This window comes from Rhea pennata, chromosome 1 (assembly GCF_028389875.1).
Source record: "Rhea pennata isolate bPtePen1 chromosome 1, bPtePen1.pri, whole genome shotgun sequence".
NCBI lineage: Eukaryota > Metazoa > Chordata > Aves > Rheiformes > Rheidae > Rhea > Rhea pennata.
In genome coordinates this window covers 101,873,179-101,897,420 of record NC_084663.1, presented here as the reverse complement: position 1 = coordinate 101,897,420, position 24,242 = coordinate 101,873,179, and the positions used below count along the sequence as shown (strand labels likewise).

Below are 24,242 nucleotides of genomic sequence, written 5' to 3'. Positions count from 1 at the left end.
ATATGAAGCAACTCCCTCAATGCTTTCTGAATGCTGATATTCTTACAGTACAGAATTTAGTTTTTATTCCAGTATTTTACCCTAGAGTAAAATATTTTTAAAATTTCATTAAGGAACAGAAGACTTCCTTCCTCATCTTCATCAAATATTGATTTGAAAAGTACACAGCCATTTTTCACCATTTAAAAAAAATATGTATACCCAGCTATGCATGATTCAAGGTTACATATTGCAAAAATAATTGCTGCGCTCGAGCATTCACTGTTCTTAAAATCAGAGAAGGGGAAAAACTTTTCCAGATAAGTGAAGACCATCATAAAGAAATGTGGCTCATGGGGATATAAACCTGAACTTCAGAGTCTTTTCATCTGGTGTCATTCTCCTTTTGAAATATTTGCTCTATATAATACACACTTCTAGTCCAATAAACATGATTCATAAGATTTAAGGGGTTTCACTACAATGTCTTTTCATAGGAGGTACTACTTACTGTAGATCATAAGCAGTAAAAGTATAGCAGTTCTTTCAAATTTTGTTCAAGGTGTGCTGAGCCACTGCTAAAAGGAAAGGTTCACATTATCTCTTCATTAAATCCATCCCCTGAATAAAGCTGCAGACTTTTCTTTATATTAGGAACTGATAAAGTGCTTGTATTTACTGTGATGCCAACATCAGCTCGACTGTCATTCACTTGGCATTTTATGCATTGCCACAACCTTGAAGAAAGTACATAGATATTTTGTATCTGGTGTAAATCACTCAATTATTATAATGCATTACATGTTTGTGTGGCAGAACAGACATCTCAAGGAAAGAAGAGTAACATGGACATCTTATGACAGAAGTTTCTTATCCCTTTTTGAAAGCACTGAGAATGAACTAAGGAGTACTTTAACATGTTATGAAGTGGGTGGAAAGGGGATAGTGGTGCTCAAGAATAAACAAAATAAACAAATCAACTCTGGATACATATGTTTTAATTTCCAGAAAGTATAATGAGAAATGAAAGGCCTGTACATAGGCTACTTTTCAGTCAGTACTGCAGTGGCTATTATGTAATTGTTTTCTAAGATGAAATTTATTTTCTTATTTTTTTTTTTAATGGGGCAGTTAAAGACATGTTAAAGCTCAAAACTTGATTGTAATGTACATTGATACTATCTAAACAGTAGGCTGGATTAGTCTCCAGATCAATCCATAGCTGCCTTTGTAACTGCTTCCAAAAAAGTTGTTACAGCATTAACTTGCTTATATTTAATCCTCATCAGAGGACTTTTGAAAACAGACATCCTTATTGCAGTCCTTTCTTCCCTTTACTAAGAACAGTTAGGCTACTCTTCAATAAATTAAATTTAGTCCAATGACTATCTTCAATGTACTTACTGGTTACCAAAGACAGAGATTTAAAAAAGTATGTAACATGAAATTTCTGAATTTACACTTCCATTACTAAACAAGTTAATTTGATCTTGATAGAAGCCCACTGCATCAGAGAGAAGTTATTTACACTCCCTTGTGGGCTGGTGTAACTTGACTGTAATACAAGTTGCTTCACCTTTCGCTAAATAATTTGTAAAACTAAGATCATTTCAAGCAGAAAAAAATACTTAAAAATGTAGCTTTCATTTAAATGATTGATTTTGAAAAAGAGAGTGGGTATCATACTATCCTAGAAAAGTGAAAAAGTAAACATAGCCGATCCCCGCAGAGAGATCCTGACATCCGTTGGAACAGAACAGTATGTTCTTGTATAAGCACTGTACACCCAAGAACAAGCATAAGTTCATGTGGTTAGAAATATTCAGCCAATTAAGTAGCAATACTCGTAAATTAACTATAAAGCACTGGACCAACACAGATGCTTCCATGATGTAACTCACTGTGACAGGAGCTACAAAGCCTTAGAACTAAATAACCATTATAAAACATTATCAAGAATATTTGGCACAGTTATAAGACAGAATGTATCTGATTAGGTAGCATCCATAATATTACTTTGGCAGAGGAACTGCACATTTTACAATTTGTACAGTCAAATAAAGGCTGTGCAATAATCATAACAAAAGATCAGGATATATCAAGTCAACCTTTCAAAGAAAATTTTTCCTGACCTTTCTGAAAGAGGAGCGTTGAAGCCTTTTCTCTGTAGTTCCCTCTCTTGCTTTTTCATTCCAGCCTCCTGTAACATTCTTCCATTATCTATTTTCTTTCTCAAAAGAAGCAACAGGGGAGGAAGCTGCTGAGTTTCACTATGGTAGTGACAACAGTAGCAGTTGTTTAATGAAACAAAATGAGGATAGCAGGTGCCCTGACTCACAAAAGTTAAAAGGAGTGGACCAGTAAGATTAGGAGCTTAAGTTAAGTTTGTAAGGATTTTCCACGCAAAAAAAGACAGGCCAGAAAGATTTAAAGAAATAAGACAGAAATAGGGAGAGTGAAGATTTCTCTAGCAAATGAAACTTAAGTGTTCTGTTTTTTAGATTAAACTGTATTTCTTGCAAAATAAGTTTGCTTTTTGCTTTTAAGTATTTTAAAATCAATATTATTTTGATTTCTTTCTTATTGCTAAAAAAGGTTATTCCATAATTACAGCTTCGAAGGGACGAGCCATTTTTCTAAGGTCAGTGATAAGGTTCTTGCCCAGCCCTATTTCAAGGAAGCCCTGAAATGTAACATTACCATTCCAAATATTATTGCATCAAAATGTCTTCTTTCCAACAACCAAGCAATACAACTGATTCATTATGTCTAGTCTTTCATAGCAGTTTCTCTCTTTTATTAGTAAATGGAAAGCAGTAACTGTATTATAGTTAAAAGGGGTGAGGTTAAAAGAAGGCTCCATCCTATTTAGATACAAACATTCTTAAAATTACACTTGCTTGACAGAAATTGCCCGTGAGTCTCCAGGCCATGCAAATTTGCAGCACACCCACAAGCAGTTACAGATTAAACACACAGTTTCCCATGAACTAGTGTCTGAGTAGCACAGGAGTAAGGCTAAGAAGAATTTAGATTCCCAGATTGGTATTATCATGATAGCCTCCACTTCTAAAGAAGAGACATGGAAGGCAGGACTTCATATATGGGAGTGACTGCTTCATGTTTCAATTGAAAATGCTATAGTCTTACGCATTATCAGGCATATTTTAAGAAAATACATAAAAACAAAAGAGCAGCATGCTTAATGCAAGCAGAAGCAACAGCAAATAACAGGGTGTGGGTTGCCGAGACCAACTTGTCTTCAAGAGTCTCTTTTAGTGCTTGTATCGCCTTCTAAGTTCACACTTAACACACACATCCACAGTAACAAGCTTCCCCTCGCCTCCTCAGGCCCACTGATCATTCTGTGAGCACCATGTAAACCTCCAAGGGAACTTGCCTGTAGCTTTTCTTTTTTCCCCGAAGGAGCAATGAATGCATACACGCAAGCTACATTCAAGTTTTCAGGCAGAACTCACTATTGTAATTATTTTAAAAACGTAAATTGCCTAGAATAATAGCTTTAAAGACTGACAGCCAGTGGGTTCTCAGAAAACAACTTTGAGGAAGCATGGTTGCACAAATGCATTAAACTTTCGTGCAATATATGATTCCTGTACCAAACTCAGTGTTATTACAGCAGTTTGAGGCGGTATCAGCCATACATATTATGGACTTACACCTTTGCAAGATAGAAAGAGAAGGAGTAAACAGGCAGAAATCTCCCCCACAAACGTGTTCCCCAGAGAAGTCACAAATGTTCTAGAAGAGTCAAGCAATGGTGGAAGCAGAAGGGGGGGAAACCTCACACCAAACATTTCACTAAAGGGAACGTCCCATTCTCCCTCTTTCAAAGAGCTTTCCATTCAGCATAGTCTCCTGGTAGTACATGAGGAGGAAAAGAGCTGCTGAAGAAATAAAGCTAAATAAATAAGGGAACGATAATCAATATAACTACCTGCTGTTTTCAAAGGGCTTACTAACTGCACTGGGAAGCAAAAAGTAAAAGATAACAGGATATTTCCTTAGATTTGTAGGTGAGAGATGAACAAGGCAGTAGGTTCAAACAGGTTGCCATGATAGGAACATGCCCATAAAGGCGGTCCATATGATAAACAGTACTTTGCTCCAATATGGCATTAAATAGTCAGGAAGCCATCAAGGTCCAAATTCAGAAACATTTTTATTCAAGAAAGTCAGAAAGATAGCTAGGTCTTCTTATATAAGAACTTAAATATTTGCTTTGATAGACAAAAATAATGCCAACTTCAAATTAAATATTCAATTAAAATATCTAAGTGAACCAAAATAATTACAAAATATTTATACTGAAGAAACTGTGTTTCCAACAAATATTATTCTTGTTAACATATTATCCAATGCAAAATAAATCAGAACGTCATCTGCCACAGAATTCAGAGTTAAAAAAAAAAAATGCACACTCAGAAAATCAGGACTATTTCATTTTACAGACATTTATCAGTTCAGAATTGAGAGAAGACCAAAGATATCATGGTAAGGGACTGGAAGCATTAGTATTTTCGTGACAAACAGAAACATCAGATTTAAAGCATCCTACAAGAAAGATCTTAAAGTAAGACTTTGTTCCCTCTGGCAAAGAGAGAGAGTTAATTTTAACAGTTTAATAATGATTTAACTGAAAGCATGTAGAAGCTGTTCTACCATTTCAAGCAGTTCCCTGTGCTCTAAATATTCCTCTATTAAGTGAGATCTAGAAAGCAGGCTTACAGGACATTTGTGTTTTGTACGTTAGCAAGGGGAAAAAAAATATTTGCAAGACCAACATACTACATCTCCCACAAGAGTCAGCTAGTCACTCAGTTAAATACAGTCTTTATCATTCCCACTGCTAGACTTCTTGCTTTCTTGGACAGAGTGAGAGGGAAAAAAAAAAAAAAGAGTAAGAGGTGGCAATATAAAAATAAAATTCTTAGCAGCCCCTTAATTTGTTACCTAGAGCGCATCTTTGAAGATAATAAGTTTACAGAAAATCATTCCTGAAAGTAGAATAGTTTTCACATACAACAGAAGTATAAGACATACTTCATATTAGTGATCTAGTGAATTGTCCCTTAACTGTGTTCCCAAAATACAACTTTCAACCATATTTTCCACTAAATACCTGGAATAGCAGTCTTGCTTATCAGGAAGCGTAACAAATCTATGCAGTTCAAACAAAGCTTGAGGCAAGAGATTTGGAAACAGAATTCTGTACTGTGATAAAACCAGTGGAAGATGGCTGAATAAATTCCAAATGAAACTAACTAAAATGAAAAAATATCTATGATAGCAAGACCATCACTGAACATATTCATATATACGGCATTTTTTTTTCAAATTAAGGTTTTATTGATAGGAATGCAAATATAACTGGCACATCACAAACACAATTGAAAACATTTCATTATAAGCAGTTCTTTAAAAACATCTGCAATCATTTATAACAAATACATTTCATATTTGAATCATTTTATCTTCAATCAAAATATTCTTCTAGTACCCTATATTAGACTATTACTAAAAAAATCCAACATCAAAGTATATGGTAAAAAATTCCAGAAATACCTGCTGATTTTAGGTGGCCATTTTTAGGTACCTCATGCAGGCTTATTTCAGAAGGTGTTATTACTCACCCTCTGGAAAATTAATATTCTTGTTTTCTCAAAAGGTGTATCAAAAAACTAGAGGAATACTTTTAGATATTTAGAGGACATAATTATCACCTAAAATTCAAATGATTGCAGATGCTTACTGTTAACAAACAGTGGGTTTTTTTGTTTTTCTAATATGCTCTCCAGTCACAAGATTCAATTTAATGCATGGATGTGCATACCTAAGGTGCTATGTTTTCTAAAAGGTTCAGTTACTTAGAGATACTAAAAGAAAACAAAAGAACACAGAATATTTAGCTGAACTTGTTTTCTTTAAATCTTTCTTCCTTTCTAAGAGGCCTGTACATCTATTGATAGAGTTTATAAGACAACGGCATCTTTTATTGACCTCTCACGTCTTCATTGCTTGGATCTGATCTGGTAATAAAAAGAAAGAGTTAGTCTTAAAAACAAGGAAGATTAATTCTTGCTACATTTCACTTTTTGAAAATATCCAACTTGTTCTTTCATCTATTTCTGAATTTCCTCCATAGCCAAGCAACTTTCCCCCAAAGTTGCCAATTAAAACAGGGAAAATCTTCATCAGAATTAACTTTAACATTTTTTTTACCGTTACAAAGTAACACTGATGAGAATGAGGCTGACAGTTATGAAGTACACATTTCAATTCCTTCTATGCGTTTCAGCTTCTGTGTGACTACACAAGAACTTAAGCTCCTCAACAGCTATGAATGCTAAAGGATTTAAATTTTGCTCCTGCATAGTTCACTTCAAAACATTCTTGCTCTCAGTGACCACACTTCTCTACACTGTTGCCTGATTGCTACTTCTAAATTAAGCTTCAAATATTTCCTTAGTTAGCATAAATATACTAACAGAATAGTATATCCTTAGTGCAAAATGCGGAAAGCAGTACACTGCTTTATTAACTCAGTATTTGCTAAAGGAAAAAGGCCACACCTTAATCCCCTCCCAAAAATCAGTGGATTACCTATAAGGGGTCTGAAAAAAGTACCTACTTAAAGCATGACTGTTTATAAGGAAAGTGCATTCATTAAACAGGTAACTGCTCCACAACTGAAGTGTTTATGACACCCATACACTGTGATTTAGGGAGTGATATAACTTAGGGCTGTGGTTTCCAAATTCCACCCCCCCTCCATTCCTGCAGCATTCTTAAAATTGATCGGAGAATGGCAGTAGAAATTCATTCCTGAAAAACAACAACAACAAAAAAAATCCAAAACAAAAACCTCTAACATCTCAGTCCATTAAAAGTATAACTACCAAACTATACATGCTTAGGCAACAATCCAGTTTAAGCCCCAAGTCCCTAATCTTTCTCTGAAGGCACTCAAATAGGAAGTTAAAAGGAACCCTTTTAGGTAAAACTCATCCATGAAGAATTTTCAGCTCTGAAAGTGAATAACTACAAAGAGCTAAATTAATAACAGCAGAAGAACTGAGTAGTGATGCTCCAAACTATACATTAACAGCTTAGTTAAATATTTTCTGACAAAATATTTAGACGAGCATTTGAGATCCCTTTAGCTTGAAACTATATACAAAATCATCAGCTCCAAAAGAGGATTGAATGCCCTTTGTAAGCTTCCTCAAAGATGAGAGGAGACCCTGGAGATCAGAAGAAGATAATGCAAATGATGACACAAATCCCTAAAATTAGGAAAAAGTGTGTGATTTGAGATTTGTCTTCTGTGATAGAATTCAGAAGGGAATGAAACTCAGTAGTAAGTTGCTGTTTTCCATCACATAAAAGTTTACATGGTGGAGGATATACCTCTCCTTCCGTGAGGAGGTAAGCCTCTCTGCAAATACTAGTTTTTGGCTAGTTCCCCCTCCTCTGAAAGCATAACCAGATATTTCAGTATGGTGTAATAAAGTAATAAACCCTCTCTTCTTAATTAGCAGTAAGAATTCTAAGTAGAATGGACACTGGTATCCCTGGATAAGTGGAGATAATGTTAATCACGTACAACGCTAGGTATTATTTACTGGCATTTGAAGAAAACTTAATTTTAGCTGCACTGATTCCAGAACATTACTGACATCTAGTGGCTTCTACAGAAAAGACAACACCAGGTAGATAAACTGTCTCACACAACACTGTTCTCAGATTCAAAGTATGTTACATCATCTAATACATTCACAATTTAAGCTAGCACATTACACTGAGGAAGCTAAAATTAAAGCAGGTCTACCAAAACAACACCAAACTTCACTATTCTATGCATCTAGCAATACCTGGGAAGACAAAAGAGATCAAGTCTTGATCAGTAATACAAATATGGAAATACATAGCACCCATATCAAGTTTGTAGTTAGAAAAGCATATATAACATATGCTCCAACCTGGATCTGATGTTTTCTATGCAGTTATGAGTATCTGAATATGCTACAATCCATATAACATAACTTGTTCTTATTTTGGCTCTAGATTTAAAAACTTAGGATGAAAAACAGTATGGTTATCCACATATCCTCAGGCTATTTTTCCAGCCTGCTTATTCACCATTTCAAGGTGCACAAATAATAAAATAAGAAAAATTGGGACAGAATGGTAAGAATAAATCAAAGAACAGAATGATCTACCACAACAATAAATTGAAGTTCAGGAGCAGCTTTTATTATTATTGTCTATAAGAATCAGTGTTACACTGCTCCCAAGAGTGTGTGTTCATTTTTCACTGTACACACTCTTGTCAGAGAAACCGACGTGATCTTTTTGTGTATGTTTAGGAGATGAATGAAAGGCAAATATCAAATATAACATCGGTACTCACTGTGTGATTTGATCTGAAGCAGAAGTGGACAGATAGAAAACAAAGGAAGTAATAAAGAAAAAAAACCTTACAAAATGAAAGAGTTTAATGACACTAAAATATAGCAAGAAAAGTAGGTATGATATACCTTGAAGCCAATCCACACCTTCTTGTAATCCTTCCCCTTTGAGAGCATCACTGGCACTAAAAGGAGCAAATCAGCTTATGAAAATATTGCAAATAAACCAGTTTTAGTGGAGTCTTTATATACATATATACACATACACACACACTTTATACTTAAAGTATATACTTTTATATATATATATATATATACACACACATACACTTACATATACTTATATGTGTATGTGTAATGTGTATTTATATAAAATATATATACACACACACCCCTATAATTCACAGAATTGCAACACAGCATCACGTACAGCTTACTAAAGTTTTCTTCAGATGGAGAAGCAGCTTTTGTAATTAGATATTCTATTGTACCTGCCCAGCATGACAACACCATTCCAAGATGTGATCTGTTTCATTTTTGAGTAACTATTCCAGTTTCAAGGCAGAGGAATTATCTCTAAAACCAGGTGAGCAGTCCTAGAAGAGCTTCTACCTAAGACAGCCACACTGTTCCACTGCAGGTGTACTGAGGTAATAACCTCTGTAGACAGCACTATAAAGGACATTTCTACTACCTATGATAACAGTGATGAAGCAGTACCTTCTCTCTTCTTACCCAGCTCCTATACAGAGAGGTTGTTGGAATAAAAGAGGAAGAAAGCGTAGTGCGTACTTCATCCTCACATCTGCCCTGGGACTACAGGCGCTACATTAGGCTACACTGAGAACAGTGAGTCTACTCCGAGAATCAGAGGCATAACCACCTAAGGCCCCCTCTTTCTGCAACTTATGAAAATTAGCACAGTAGTGAATCTGGACTGTTATTATTATTATCTATAAAATTATGTCCCAAGGAGCTTGGGAATTCATATAGATAATTTTTGACAATTCTGATCAAAAAAAAGTAATAATCCCAAAATAACACCCAGGTCATCAGGTTTAATACCAAAGTGCCTAAAATGAAAATTTCAATTTTTAGCAGCATTTAGCTGCTGCTTTTTTCCCATATATTTACAATAACTGAACATTTTAACAAAGACAAAAATAGAAATACTATAAAACACACCGTAAAAGGCAAAGTTTTTCCTTGCGAACACTGGCTTAAAAACTATTTCTGAAGAATGTAAGCTTTCATACAAAGAAAACAACCCACTTGTTCATACAATTCAAAAAAAAAAAAAAAAAAAAAAAAAAAAAAAAAAGCTCTAAAACATTAAGCAGTACTATACTGTCCTTGTGAATTACACAAGAACAGTTTACTAGGTGTCCTCTCATCCCTATGTGTTTTACTAGGGTGTTCAAGGAGTGGAGAAACCCAATTCTAATAGATATTTCTATTAGAAATTCTATATTAGAAATCCTATATAATATCATTGATAGTCTGAATCCTGCAAGACTAATAGCAACATTCTCATAACAATTCTGTTCAGCTTCCCAGCAATGACAACAGCAACTATTGTTCCAATAAGGATGCCGCTTCTTGATTTCTCCTCAATTTCATTATTTTTGGGTTACAGTTTTCTTGTGAATTTTTTCCATTCAAACCCTACATGATTGCATTGTTCTTTTAAAATACATTTCATAGCAAGTGCTGTAATGTTATTACTGTTCCCATGACAGCATAGGATTTATGTTACATAATAGAGTGGCATGAAAGAGCCAAAATATGAATGTACAAATTAAAATCAATAAAAGGCTAGAAAAAGTAATTTACCAGATATGCCAGGGTTTGTCTTTGATGTTTTCTAATGACAATAGCTGAGATACTTTCACAGATGATATTGCATCTCTGAGGTCCATCTTGTTAGCAAAGAACAGAATAGGCAGTCGACGGTGCTTAATATCTAGGCATAAACAAAACAACCATAACATTATGCAACACTTACTAATCTCTGCAAGTAATAAACCACAAACAGTAAAAGAGGATATTTTGCTCACCTGTAATTGCAGTTCTTTGAAGGCTGTATCCTAACAAGATGCACACTGTTGGGTCATGTGGCCTCTGATGCATACTTCAAGATTGCTCATAAAATTTCTAGCAGGCCTTGGGATCCTCCACCCCCCCTCTCCCCCCACCTTATATGTATATTTAAAGCTGTAGGTGTAAATTGCTGGTCACGTTGGGGAATAAGAGATCAAACAGCTGCCTACAAATATTACCCATCACTGTTTAGTGATGACTGGGCATTTAAAATGTACAGAAAAACAATTTGTGTTTATTCATATCCTTGCAATAGCGTTGCATAGGACAGTCTAAATGATCCTTTAATATCCTGAACAGTGTCCCTTATTTGTTTTTTAATTCCATGAACTTTTTTTTTTTTTTTTTTTAAGAAAAGTAAACAAACAAACATACACAGAACCACCAAACCACATCCAAACCTCTGGACACCCATTAGCCCATCTTCATTTGATCAAAGGCTTCTTTTCCAGAAGCAGTTCTCAGTTAGAAGCAGAAACCACCAATCAAAGCAAGGATCTTGCTATACTGTTAATTCTTAGCATACTAGATGAACTACAGGATCAAACAACAAAGTCTAAATTTATCAATCTTCACAGGAAAAGAAATTAAAAAAAAATTGTGATGACAACTGACCTACAAGTTCTTTTGAAATAGTAAAATTCAGAAGTGAACAACAAACTCCAAGTTATTCAAGAAAAGGTTATCTCACATAGGAGAGAAGCCAGGGACCTATTTAAGAACTTCAAACATACACCAGCTACTTTTGCTGTGGTGGTGAGGGACCCTCCTTCATTGCTGAAGTGGTTTGACTTCTTAATTTTCTCCTTTTCAAATCCCTCTACTCAACCTTTCCATGTAACAGATGAAGATAACACATCAGTACGTATACACAGAGATCATGAGTGCTTACCAAAAGGCTAACAATTTTTGCAACTGTCTACCCTACCAGGTGCTATTTTTTTTCCTGACATCCTCTAACACAAACCAAAGGCTTCAAACTACATCATGAAATCTCTGTTTTGGTTTCACAGTTGAATAGGTTTTTTGTTTCTCGACTGAAAGTCCTAGAGCAACTAGGTATACTTAAATTAACCCTGATACCCACAGGTTGCAGTTTATGGATGTATTAAAAACAGAGATCAGTTTACATCGCATATGCAAATAGCTGAGTTAATTGCTTTAAGAAATGCTGAAAAATCCTTAATTAAAATGAGGCAAAAAATGTATTTACATAGACTCATAAATGTTCTCTTAAAGATGTTTGTACAATAAACTGAAGGTCAGATATTTCCACAGACACAATTTCCTACTGCAGCTACACAGTGCTTTTCCTCTCCTGCTTTTCCCACAGTCATTAACTTAAAGCCAGCATTTTCTAGTTGAAAATAGTTAAAGAGTTAACACATTAAACTAAATTAACTAAAACCCCAGGCACTAAAGATATTTCTAATTTTATATGAAGAATTTCAAATTCATAGCAATTGGAGGTTATTTTAGAAGCATGTGCTGGAGGTCAAGTGACCCAAAAGTCCCTATCTAAACAAGGAATTTAAGGACTATCATCCTGCAAAACGCTGAAAAATAAAGTTTAGATAAACAATTAAAATTTTAACAGTAATCATTAAACAGCCCATTATTTGTAAATGTTTTCCGCTTACGTAAGTAAAATAATTTACAGTTCTGATTCATAAAACAGACCCAGCAAGTACAACTTCTAACACTATTAATGCAATGTATCACAATACCTTTTGATCATTCCCTTTCACCTGACCACTTCATGCGAAGTCTGGCAAAAACAGATGAAATTTTGTTTTACTGCAGGATTGCTAAGATTTTCAAATCCAGGAACTGACTCAAGGCTGTTATCCACCATCCATTTAAACCTAAGTTTTTCTTAAGTAAACATGTAAATCTAACCACTCTAGCAGGCCCACAGAGGCAGAAGGATAGAAGGGGGAAAAGCAGGCTGTATGAGGGGAAGGGCAGAAGAACAGTAATGTAAATGAAAGTATTGCTGTAGTAGTAAAATAACTATAGACTGTGTTAACATCTGTTTTAGTCAAGCATTACTAACTACCAGAAGATTTTTCATTCACTTTGGTTCTAGTATTAAGACCTACCAATATCCAAAATGATGAAACAGGAACACTATGGCTACATTTGAACTGAGCTACCTCAAGGCAAAAATGCAAAACTGCCCTTTCCTGATACCAAGAAACATATGAGGTAGCTATAACCATGATCTTTCAGAACTAGATGGCACTGTATCAGCATTAATAGTCTATTAATATCTAAATAAAAACTATACACCTAACCATTCATATTCTCATTCCTAACATTTTCACTTGCCTTATAATAAATCAGCTCATTATTACAGCAGTTCTCACCTCCTAACTGTCTAACGTGCTGAAAGTCAAATTGAAAATTGTGTAATGCTTACAAACAGAATTCAATTGCAACAACACTGACCATATGGGAGGAGAAATAAAGGAAAAGTCAATCAATCTCAAAACTACTTTTTTTTTCTTTTTTCTTTTTTTTTTTTTTAAGTAACCTCAAGTAAAGAACAACCCTAAAACCAAACCCCTCATAATAATTCCTCTCATATCCTTTTTTATCCCATGTACCCTACAGGAAATTGAAACTGATTGGTATATTGATCCATCCTTATATCTGGCTACAAGCTAATTAAAAAAAAAAAAAAAAAAAAAAACGCATTAGAAACATAACAATGGCAATGATAAAAAGAATTGAAAAGTTATATTAAACAGATTAACAGTTATCTTGGAAAACCTTTTTGTATTTGCTAGCGACTGCGTACAAGCTCTCTAATTTCAGTGTCAAAATTTACTCTTTCTCAAAACAACATAACTTTTGGTCTACAGTGACTAATAAGGGCCTATGATCAGACTGTAAATCTGAATAGGTGTGAACCGCTATCCAAGACTATCATACTTACTGGAGTATTTATGAACGGCTAAAATATTTGTAAAATACTCATCATGCAGAACATGCCAGATAAGAAGGGTTTTTCTTAAGACAAGATAAGAAATATGGAGAGAGAAGGGGGGGAAAAAAAGCCTCCTCACCTGGATGATTCAGAAGGGTGTCAAGTTCTTCTTTGGCCACAACCATTCTTAATTTGTCACTGCTATCAATGACAAAAATAATGGCTTGGCCATCTCTGCATAACATAAAAAGAGCAAAGAGGCAAATTATAGGTTCTCTCAAACTTTGATTAAGAAAAGGCTTCAGAAGAAACACCAAAAAAAAGCAAACAAGTCTGACTTTTTTTCCTCTAACTCTTGCTGTTATTTGCCACTAATACATGAATCTAGGCCTATTTCTGAAATTCACCCTTTTGGTTACCAGCACAAATTTGATCTCAGACATGAGGTTGCTAATTTTTTAACTTCTATAAAATTCAATCTACACAGACCCTTAAGAAAACCTTGATTTCACTAAAGAGGCAGAAAACTAAACTCTGAAATGTAATTAACTGCAATGCTGATGTGGTGTGATGAAACATACAAAGAAAACCTCAAAAGTTATGTTTCTATCAGAATCCATTAGTTTTTAAATTAAGACCAAGTTTGTTTAGATGAAGCTCAATTACCCTTCTAGAAAAGCAGCACATCCACAGTGATTTAAGAAATTGGTATACGCAGACTAATTTAAACTTGACAGAAGTCTGCACAAAATAGTATCATATTTTTTGTATTGAATAACACATGTGAAAACTTTAAACTACTTCAAATCATTAACACATTTTGCTTGGTGATATGACAGCAGATGAAATACCTAGAGATGCTATTCAACTCATGATTTCAGGATATTATTGGTATTTTATGAGATGTTCCAAGTTTATCTGGTTTAGTCAAAGATCCACAAAAAATACTTTTCATTGCTTAATACATACAAATACGTATTTCTCCTTCATTTTGTATTTCCAAAAGAGAACATTACTGATGCAGTCTCACCCCCCCCCCCCCCAGCACCACCCACCTTCGTATTTTGGTAAGAAACAATTCTAGACCTATTGAAAAACAGAAATAACTCGACCAGCCTAAGATTGTATGAAAAGGCTCATTCTGTTTTGAGGTACAGGACAGAACTTAAATTGTAAATACAGCTCGTGCATATTAGCTGAGAATGTCTAAGTAATTTTTATGAGCAGACATAATTTCTATTGAGAAATCAAGGGTTCTAACATACATATACATATGCTACCCCAAAACAACTGCAAATATATGACAGAGCAGAAACACAATATAATCTTAGAAATATTTAAGACAAGCATACTTTGAGAACATCCTAAAATGTAGTTCCAAGCTAAACAGGAGAAGAGCTTCAAGTGCTCCAAAGCACCTGCTTACACACAAATATTTAATAAGATCTAATTCCCATTTTGCTCTTTTTGCAAAACTAAATTTTGCTTAACTTTATAACCAAAACATAGTACATCATTATTTCTATATTATGTATAGCTAAGTTAAATCTAAAATATTTGACTACGGCACTGGATCAGAAACAAAAGTGGACACAACTGCACATTTCACTCTATTACCCAAGAAACTCCCTTTTAGAAATCCATAAACATGATGAAAGCAGTTTATGGCACGCAAGGGATAAGTCACTGCATTAAATACAAGAGGCAGAAAAATGATTTTCTTATGAAGCACTTGACTAGCATTTTAGGAGCAGCTTAAGGGAATCAGTCACTGAAATCCAAATGAAGTTTTGGGGAATGCGCATCCAACACTCGCGAACAACTCTGAAAATCTCTTGCTCACACAACAGATTTTCATACTAATGCATTTCTGCAGGGAAAGAAGATGGCAGACTTCAGAGTAAAAGTTAACACTACCACATGAAACAGGCATCGTATTAAAATATTCAAGATAGAGAACTCAAGCTATTTCTGTGCGGTTTACTGTGCCATTCATCCTACTTAGGCCAGCAACAGATATTTCTAGACAATAACAATGAAATAAGGAAAAAGAAGCATCAAGTTTCATTAGAAAAGAAAAAGGGGGTGGAGGTCTACATAACTTTATATTGTCTTGTTTGTAGAAGTACAGTGAATATCCTGCTTAATAAATAACATCTAAGAATATTTGGTTGGGTTCTTACTTACATGTGCCTCATTCTCTGAGACTACTCACTTCCCTTTTAAAAAATCTCAGCCATTGGTCAACATCTTTAGGGTCCTAAGTCACATATATATAGAGGAACAGAAAGATAAGATACCCAGCTTACCTTCGTGGTTTCTTACAATTTTTTTGGTTTTAACATTTACATCTCATCTCTAGTATGTTCAAAATTTGAATTAACAGGAAGTCCCTAGAAGTATGCTAGTTAACTGCATATCAAAAATTTCATTTTTTTGGATCAGAAAGAGAAGTTGTGATCATCTAGAACGATCTCCAGTAGAAAATAGTCCATAAGTCTTTTCCGAATCACTTCTAATCACTAGATATTATCATACTTTGCTTAAATAATGTAGATGTTAGCTAATTTGAACAGCAATGTTTTAAAATAAATAACACGCTTACTTGTAGTAGTGTTCCCAGAGGTTTCTGTACCTGCCTTGGCCTGACATATCAAACACTGTGAAAGACAAACTGCAAAGAAAAGTGAATGAGGCATAGAAACAAAGAACAAAACTGCAAACAAAAGTATTTTCTGTTATCTTGACAGGAAAAAGAAACCAAAAACCACCAAAACCCCATGATCGGCTTTAAATCTAATCAAATAGAGAAGATTTCAAAAGGAACTTTGGTACTTCAAACTATCCTATCCAGCTTTGTGATCTTTCTATAGAAAGATTTCACAATGGAAAATTTACATACTGTTTGCATATTTTCTGCATAAAAGAACTGAATTTATTATAAAAAGGTAAATCACATAGGAAATAACCTCATTCAGCCTCTCTTATTATGACATAAGTATATAATATTGTTTATAACACTGAGCAAATAAAATTCAGGAGACCCATGACCCAAAATCATCAGATCAGTAGGTCTTAAACTCTACTCCTTGACAGACACTAACAGCATCCAAAGGCTTCTGTAGGTTTAAAAAAGATTTTTAAAACCCCACTCCACCTTTAAAAAACCATCACAACCTGATAATAACAGTGACTCGGCTACATAGGGTAGTCTTTGCAGGTTTGAGATTTCACCTAAGGGCTAAACACAATACAATCCCAAAAGAAAGCTTTCTCAAAACAACAGTTCCACTCTAAATTCAAATGTTACTTGATTCTAGAATAGCTGCCCTGACATGCAAAGTTCCTAGTAACTCCCAAACAATGTTTTGATTGTAATATAAGATTTATGAAGGGTTTATTTTTTTTTTAAAAAAAAAAAATCATTCTACACTGTGTATTTGCAGGTCATCTCTCCTATAACAGAATCAGAATAACGGAAAGCAATGTAACATAGCATTCTAACATAGCAAAGCCCAAAACCGATCTCACATACTTTACTGAGAGAAACTACAGATTTCAGCCTCCTATAAAAATATGAAACTTATCAATTCCATGTGTCATGTCAAGGAAAAAAACATTTTCTTGCAGATCTCTCATCCAGTGGGGCATGCTGCTTGGTTTGAAGCCTGAGTGCATCCACTAAAAACATATTGTGAAAATTACAAAATAAAAATAGCATCTATTATCATCTCCTTCACATGTCTTTGTCTCATCACTTGCCACTTATGTATTGTAGCTTTCCTTATAGCTTAGCCTTTATTCAAATAATAATTTCCTCCTCCTTTTCCTGACCTTCACCCCTGTCATTTTTATACTACGAAGGTTGTAACCACTATTTTTCATTTAATGAGATTAGACCGCAATCTCTTCAGAGTCTCTCCAGTGACAGTACTTAATCGAACAGTATACTATCCAAGCAATTCCCTCTCCTCAAGCCTGTAGAAGTGCCCGATTCTCAAATTATTTGGGAAATCAGATGCTTATACCCACCATTGCAAAACTATCTGTGTTTTCACACACACAGTGTTACAGCACCAGATAACATGTTCTAACACTGCCACTCCTGAATCATGATTAGGACTCCAACATTTCAAACAGCAAACTGCATGACATTCTATTATACTGCTACACATTATACTCAGTTACACGACGCTGAAAGGGGAAAGCAATCCAATTACGTGCATATTCAGGTTTACTGTTAAAGTGGACAAATGAAAGAAGCCATATTACCTGGACGTCTTGAATTTCTCTATACTGAATCCTATTGTTGGAACTATGTCCTGAGTTTGAGCCTTTAAAGGAAAGAAAGTATGTATCTTAAAATCAAGTTAGAAAATACAACTATTGAAATCTATGGGAAACATGAAACATTATACATGTTTTCTTCCCAAACTTTGTGCACTCCGTGCAATACAAAAACTCTCTAGAAATCCAGATACTGTATATTAAATAAATTCTCAGAGAAGTACCACAATTCAAAATCAAGGTTTGTTATTTTCTAGAAAAAAAGTGGTGGATACTATTGGACAAAAGCTAACTGTTGAAGACATTTCAGCCTTAAGAGTGAAATCCCTGCCTCTTACATTAGAACGTGTGTGTACACATGTATAGTACCTATGAAAAAATGAGATACGTCAATATGGAATATGACAGCTTGAAGAGTTATGACTGACATCAAAGTTCAAAGTATTTTGGTACTCTGGAGAACACAATGTCAGCCCAAACAAAACTGTGTAGTACCCCAAGCCTCTTGGATACAAGAGAGCATACTTCTATCAGCAGACTAGATTAGCCTGTTGGCAGGAGTATGGCCAGAGAACTCTTGACACTAGGAAGTGCACAGCAGAGATTACACAATGGCCTAATTGCAGTTCTATTCAATCTATCAGATCACTACAAGAAATCACCATTTATCAGAGAGGAAAGGCCAAAATACACAAGATTATTAATAGATGTGGCTGATAACCAGGCTTATTGTTGAGCTAGCAATGCAAATCATCAGTAAGTTGGTACCACAAAACACCTTCTTCAAGAAGCAATGGTATTGAGCAGGGAGAAAGGTCACATTCCATAGATTATAAAGCTGTCTGACAAAGTAACACAAAAACCTTCTACAGACTTTCTAGAGTCTCTTATTACAAACATTATCTATAAGCAGTTGACTCCTCCTTGCATACAACTGAAATAAGCTTAGTTTGTTCACCTGCAGCTTCATCGTGAAAAAAAAAGGTATTTCAACAATCAAAACAGTTTTGCCAACAGTTCCTGTCTTCTACTGACAATTTTGTGTGAAGTAGGTATTATCTCTTTAACATTTATTTCAAATATATTCATCAGGCCTGACAGAGGCAGCTGCAAGCTGATGGAGAAAAATGGAAGCACATACTTCTTGCTGCTAGTCAAGTAATGTATCACTGCTAGGGGGAAAATAGCAGTTCTTAGGAGCACTGAGTTGATCCAGAACCCAAAATTATCTGTGCACTGTACTCTCTAAAAATAAGCAATTTCATCAAGTCTGATCTAATGATATTTGTTGCACATTAGAAAGTTTGTCATGTCTTGCAAAGGCAGGACTTACACAAGTGGTATGCAAAGTGACATCATATTAATTGAAAACATTCAGAAGTAAATCCTCATTACATGATTTACAGTAAAGGAAATATGAAGTATTTACTTTGAGTAATTTTCTTCGGACCTTCTCATATACCCATCATTGTGATAAACCTTGAAGTCAGCATTCGACCCTAGTTCTGAATCCTTTGCTGTTTAAGGCATGACATAAAAACTGCTACAATGAAGGTCTCAAAAAGGTATACATAAAAATATTTTCCCGATCCAAATTGTACCTTTGCCTCCGAACAACTAGAAACAAATAGTAAGTAGTTTAATAAATCTATGTAATTTTCAGTGGAAGAATAATTCCTAGGAAGGGAACATAGCAGGCTCTTTACCAAGTTTCAGTTTTAAGCTATGCCCATTGGTACTCTACAGAAAAAATTAATTGAAAGTTAACAAACAAAAGCTGTGTCCTCATATAAACAGCAGAATTCATAGTATCTCAAATGCATATAATGGAAATGAACAAGCCTCTGGCTCTGAGTATGGCCCCTAAAATTCATCTATTCTTATTCCTTAAACAATTTTAATTGCTACAACAATTCCTCAAAAACAAGGCAATCTTACATTAGATTTTGCTCAGGATGCTAGGCAGTCTTAGCGACCTGACAAACACCTATCAATGGAGGAATGAACTGCAAGTATAAGTGGTATTTCTTTGAAAGTTACCCTGCTTTTGAAATGCTGAACTGACCATTAAATTTGCATCTCTCATTATTTACAATTTTTATTATTTATTATACATTTATTACTTCTCAGTAACAGCTCACAGCAGAGATGATAAATGTAGACAAGGACAGGTTGTTATACAACTTCATTCATCTAGTATGTTTGGCACAGGAATTGTAATTGCAAACCTGTAGCATTTAAGTGACTTATGAAATTTCCAGATTTTGATTTCAGCCTTACTATGGATCTTAGAAAGACTGCCACATTAATGTTTTTAGCTTCCGTAAGATACATGTGGATGCTTACATTTAGCTTTAGTTAGTTCAGAACTCTTAATACACATTTTTTCTACTGTATGAAAACAAAAAGCTCTACATATCTTTTCCATAGTCAGATTTAGTATAACAGCATGCAAAAACAGTTTAAATAAACATCAACTCTGCAGTAAGAAAGTTATCAGTAAATTAAGTAAGCTACTTACATTTGAAGGTTTAAGTTTATTTATGATTGTTGTTTTGCCACTGTTGTCCAAACCAAGGCACAAAACATGAACCTCCTTTTTCTTCAGCCCAAGCCATCCTGCTAGTTTGTCAAACAATCCCATAATTTTTGCTGAAACACACAGATCACCTGTTGTTCAGAAGATCAGAAAAGGGAACAGCTGTTTAAAGACTGTTACAAATACAGGAGCGCTACCACAGTAGGTGGGCATGTGGTAAGAAGTCCTTAAACTTTTAAAAAGACGGTATGAGTAAGATGCTATACAAGTACTGTCACAGCAGGTTTGCCTGGTACACTAAGCAAATGGAGCATAAGCTGATTATAGCGAAGAAGCCTTGATACAAAAGTAGATTGTCTGTTTATAGCCTTGTCTATATAACACAATGTCCTTGATTCCCTGGGTAGCAATATTGGCATCACTCTAGGCATTCCACAGCACAACTATTACACCTCCTTATGGTCCACTGAACTGAAAAAGAGCAATTACATTTTATTTGGAAATGTCAAAAATCCAGTCAGTCATAATTTAGATAACAAAGCAACACAGTATTGCCTTCTTTAGCACTTGCTATATGATTTTACTGAAATCAGAATAAATATAGTTTGTCAGTTCAATTGAAATGCTAACTGTAACATCTTGGCTGATATTAACACATATAAGTTAGGAACTCATTCACTATAAAAAGAATCCGATCATAACAGATTCAACTGATATGAGGCCAGGCAATGTAACACTGAGCAGCGTGTGATGTGGAAGCCAAACTGCTCCTCCTGCGCAGAAGCCGTCTGATTGAAGTTACCTGGCAGTTAACACATGAGATGGAGCTTGTATCATGTGTTCTCTTGCAGTACCTAACTGAACGTGTTTTACAAGGAGGATAACCCTTGTCTATCCTGAATAATAACCACTAAAAATACTTTCAACAATCACACAGCTGAAAACAAACACTTGTGACACTCAGTGAAGTATTTAATTAATGCTAGAGGAATTTTGTGATTTTTTTTAACAGAAATAAACATACACATCTCTGGACAACTCAGACTGTGAACTTTACCCCCTAAAATCACAGCAGAAGGGGAAAAAGGAAAAAACAGTATCAATGAAAAGTATTATGTCTCACTTCTTTAGTCTCACTAAATAACTACAAAATGATTAACCATCTTCTAATATAAAGTAGTTTAAAATATTTAAAGTGAAATTAGTCACTTAAACCATCACCTTTGCTTACAGTGTGAAACTTTTTTATATATAAAGATCCTTTTAAAGCTTTTATTACTCTAGAGTGGCTATGTGCATAACAGCTATACACAGTTTTACCTGCCCATAAGCCTAAAATTAGTTATTACAATTCTCTCATATAATTAAAAAATAGTAAAAAAAAAAAAAAAAAAAAAAAATCAGGATTTTTTTTCTCTAACTCACTTTATTTCCCCCATCTTTTTAAACATGTACAATTCTGAAAGCAGATTAAGGCTTACCATTTATTAACAAATTAACCTGACAAAATTCTGCCTCAAAGCATACTACCCTGTAGTTTGATCAAGAGTCTTGCCTATAGTCTGGAAGATAAAAACTCTCCAAAATAAAGTTATTTTATTACAAATTTTTCAACAGGAAACATTGACTTTAACTGTACCTTACTTCAAGCTGATTTGTGATCACTGCTAGGGGGAAAATAGCAGATCTTAGGATAACTGAGCTGATCCAGCCTGTAACGGGGAGATCATTCAGCTGTCAAATGGCTGAGCAGAAAAGCAGCTCTTCAAAAACACACCACCTCAAGTGCAGAAGCTTTAGAAGAGTTTTTAACTACAAGCACTGCTAATTTCTGCAGAAATGCTAGTTTCAGCTAATCAAAAGTTGATGACTACAGAATATTCCGGAAGATGCTGAAGGAAGACTTCAGAAAGAACAGAGATTACATTTCATTTTTCCAGGCCCAAATAATCTAGCCTGTGTGAAAAATCACTGTCTCTCTCAGTAAGCCAAACTAACTTGAGAAAAAGGGGTATAAACAGTGACCAAAAAGGAGCATGCCATGTCCCTGATCGCATATGTTCCTCCATTAAGGAGATGAGAAGAGGCAACCACACAGAAAAGAAGGAGTAAACCTTGCAGACTTAAATGGAAGAGGAGAAAATGCAAGAACTTGGATGTTTCCAAGAACTTCACTTTTAATCCCAAAGCCCCAAATGCATTCTTCAAAACCAGTTTCTAGCAACATATTAACTAACATTAACATTTTTCTAGTAGCCTTTCATAACAACTGGCAAAGTTATTATTTAACAATACAATGAGTTGCCCCTTTTCTTCTGTGCTTCTCCTCAGCTAAGAAGTTACAGGTGAAAAGATCAGCTCTCTGGAATCAAATAAATACTCCTAGTTCAAAAGATAAGTATTTTGAAAAGCAATTTACGTGAAACAGGAATTTCATTGGAAATCAGATTTGCACTCAGCTGGCATGACAGGTGATGCTATCACATATAACTTGCATCTAAAGCACATAAGATCTTTTTCTTGCTGACTGATATTTATCCTATGACACTAAGCAATATATAATGTTAAAACAACCCTAAAATGATTTAAAATAGAGTTTGGTCGAGTAACTTGTTCCCAAACTCCATGAATCATCATCATCAGGACCAGTAATCTAAATTAAGTCTGTTTGAGGCATCAGTGATTGATACTCACTGTGACTAACCAGGCTGTGAAACTCCTGAGGAAGATAAACTACTCATGTAAGGCACTTAAAAAAGCAGTGCCTAACCAGGCTGTGGAACAGCACCAGGTGAGTCACATGGCCCTGCAGACGTTCCTGCAAGTGATGCCTGCATTCCTCCAGCTCCTTTTCACGGCTGCTAAGCCATGCACCACAACCCGCTATCCCAGTTATCAGCACTAAGCTTGAGTGAAAAATCATAATCTGTGCTACACACACTGTGGGTATTTGGAGTTTTTGAGAAGCTGATCAGGTCAGATAGTCTCCAGAGGTCCGTTCCAAACTAACCCATACTACAGCTACATTTAGTTCCCTTGGATTATCTGAATAATCCAAGTTACTTATAATTATTTGCATTAAATGGTGAGCTTTCAAGACAGCCTGGACCACCCTAAGAAGGCCCTTCATAAGCAGCATCATTTAAAACTCCGACTAGAGGTCCTTTTTTCCCCCACTCCCACAGCAAGTAGAAAGGAGCCCCGGGCCTACTAGCAGCCACGCAGCGCCTGGGGCCTGAGTTGGGAAGCCCCTAGGGTGCCAGGAACAGGCGGCCCGGCTGCTCAGCACGGCCTCGAGGATGGGTCTTCTCTGCCTCTCCCACGGCGCCGGGACTGAAGCCTCCGGGGATGACAAGCAGCTCCAGCCCGGCAGCTGGGGAGGGGGGGAGGAGGAGGACGGGGGTGTCCCCGCCTACGCTCCCTCACAAGAGGCCAAGCCGGCGGCGTGGAGCCACAGGCGCCCCGCGACGCCCACACCCTCCCCCGGCCACAGCACACACCTCGGCCCGCAAGATGTCACCCAGGCTCGGCTCGGCTCGGCCCGGCCCGCCACCAACCGCCGCCGCTCGCGCCGTTACCGAGGAAACCGCCGCGCCGCGCGCAACCGATCGCCGCTCCCACACCGAGCCCCGCCCCTTCGCAAAAGCCCCGCCCCCTGCCCCGCCTTCTCCGCAGCCGCTCGGCAGCGGCAGCCACGCCTCTTCCGGCGAACTCGCGAGGCGCTGTCCCGCCGCCAGCCGCAGCCCCGCCCCCGGATGAGGCCCCGCCCCCGGCGCCGGCCCCAACGGCCGCGGGCCGGTTCGAGGGGGTTACGGGCGGCGCTGGGGGCGCCGCCGGCGGCGGAGGCCGGGCGTTTTCCCCCTGATTTGGCTTCCTTTCTAGCAGAGCTACGACAGGAGCGCTCAGAGAAATTCTCCTGGCGGTTACTCTTAATGTACGAAGAAAAGCCTAATACTAACGAGACCAGGGTAGT

At 36.2% G+C, this 24,242-nt stretch overlaps 1 protein-coding gene across 2 annotated transcripts; it reads right to left on the bottom strand.

Annotated features, from left to right (window-relative positions):
- Positions 1–4,322: 4,322 nt before the first annotated feature.
- Positions 4,323–23,897, bottom strand: ARL6 (ADP ribosylation factor like GTPase 6). 2 transcript variants are annotated; one of them, XM_062572680.1, is made up of 8 exons: positions 23,770–23,897; positions 20,252–20,400; positions 17,716–17,777; positions 16,049–16,117; positions 13,583–13,677; positions 10,245–10,374; positions 8,541–8,596; positions 4,323–6,029 (listed from the first exon to the last, which is right to left on the bottom strand). In XM_062572680.1, exons 2-8 carry the CDS (start codon positions 20,372–20,374, stop codon positions 6,004–6,006), a joined length of 561 nt encoding a protein of 186 aa, XP_062428664.1. In that variant the 5' UTR covers positions 20,375–20,400; positions 23,770–23,897; the 3' UTR covers positions 4,323–6,003. The 2 variants fall into 2 exon arrangements, with proteins under 2 accessions (XP_062428664.1, XP_062428659.1); XM_062572675.1 differs by lacking the exon at positions 4,323–6,029 and adding an exon at positions 6,406–6,825.
- Positions 23,898–24,242: the final 345 nt, after the last annotated feature.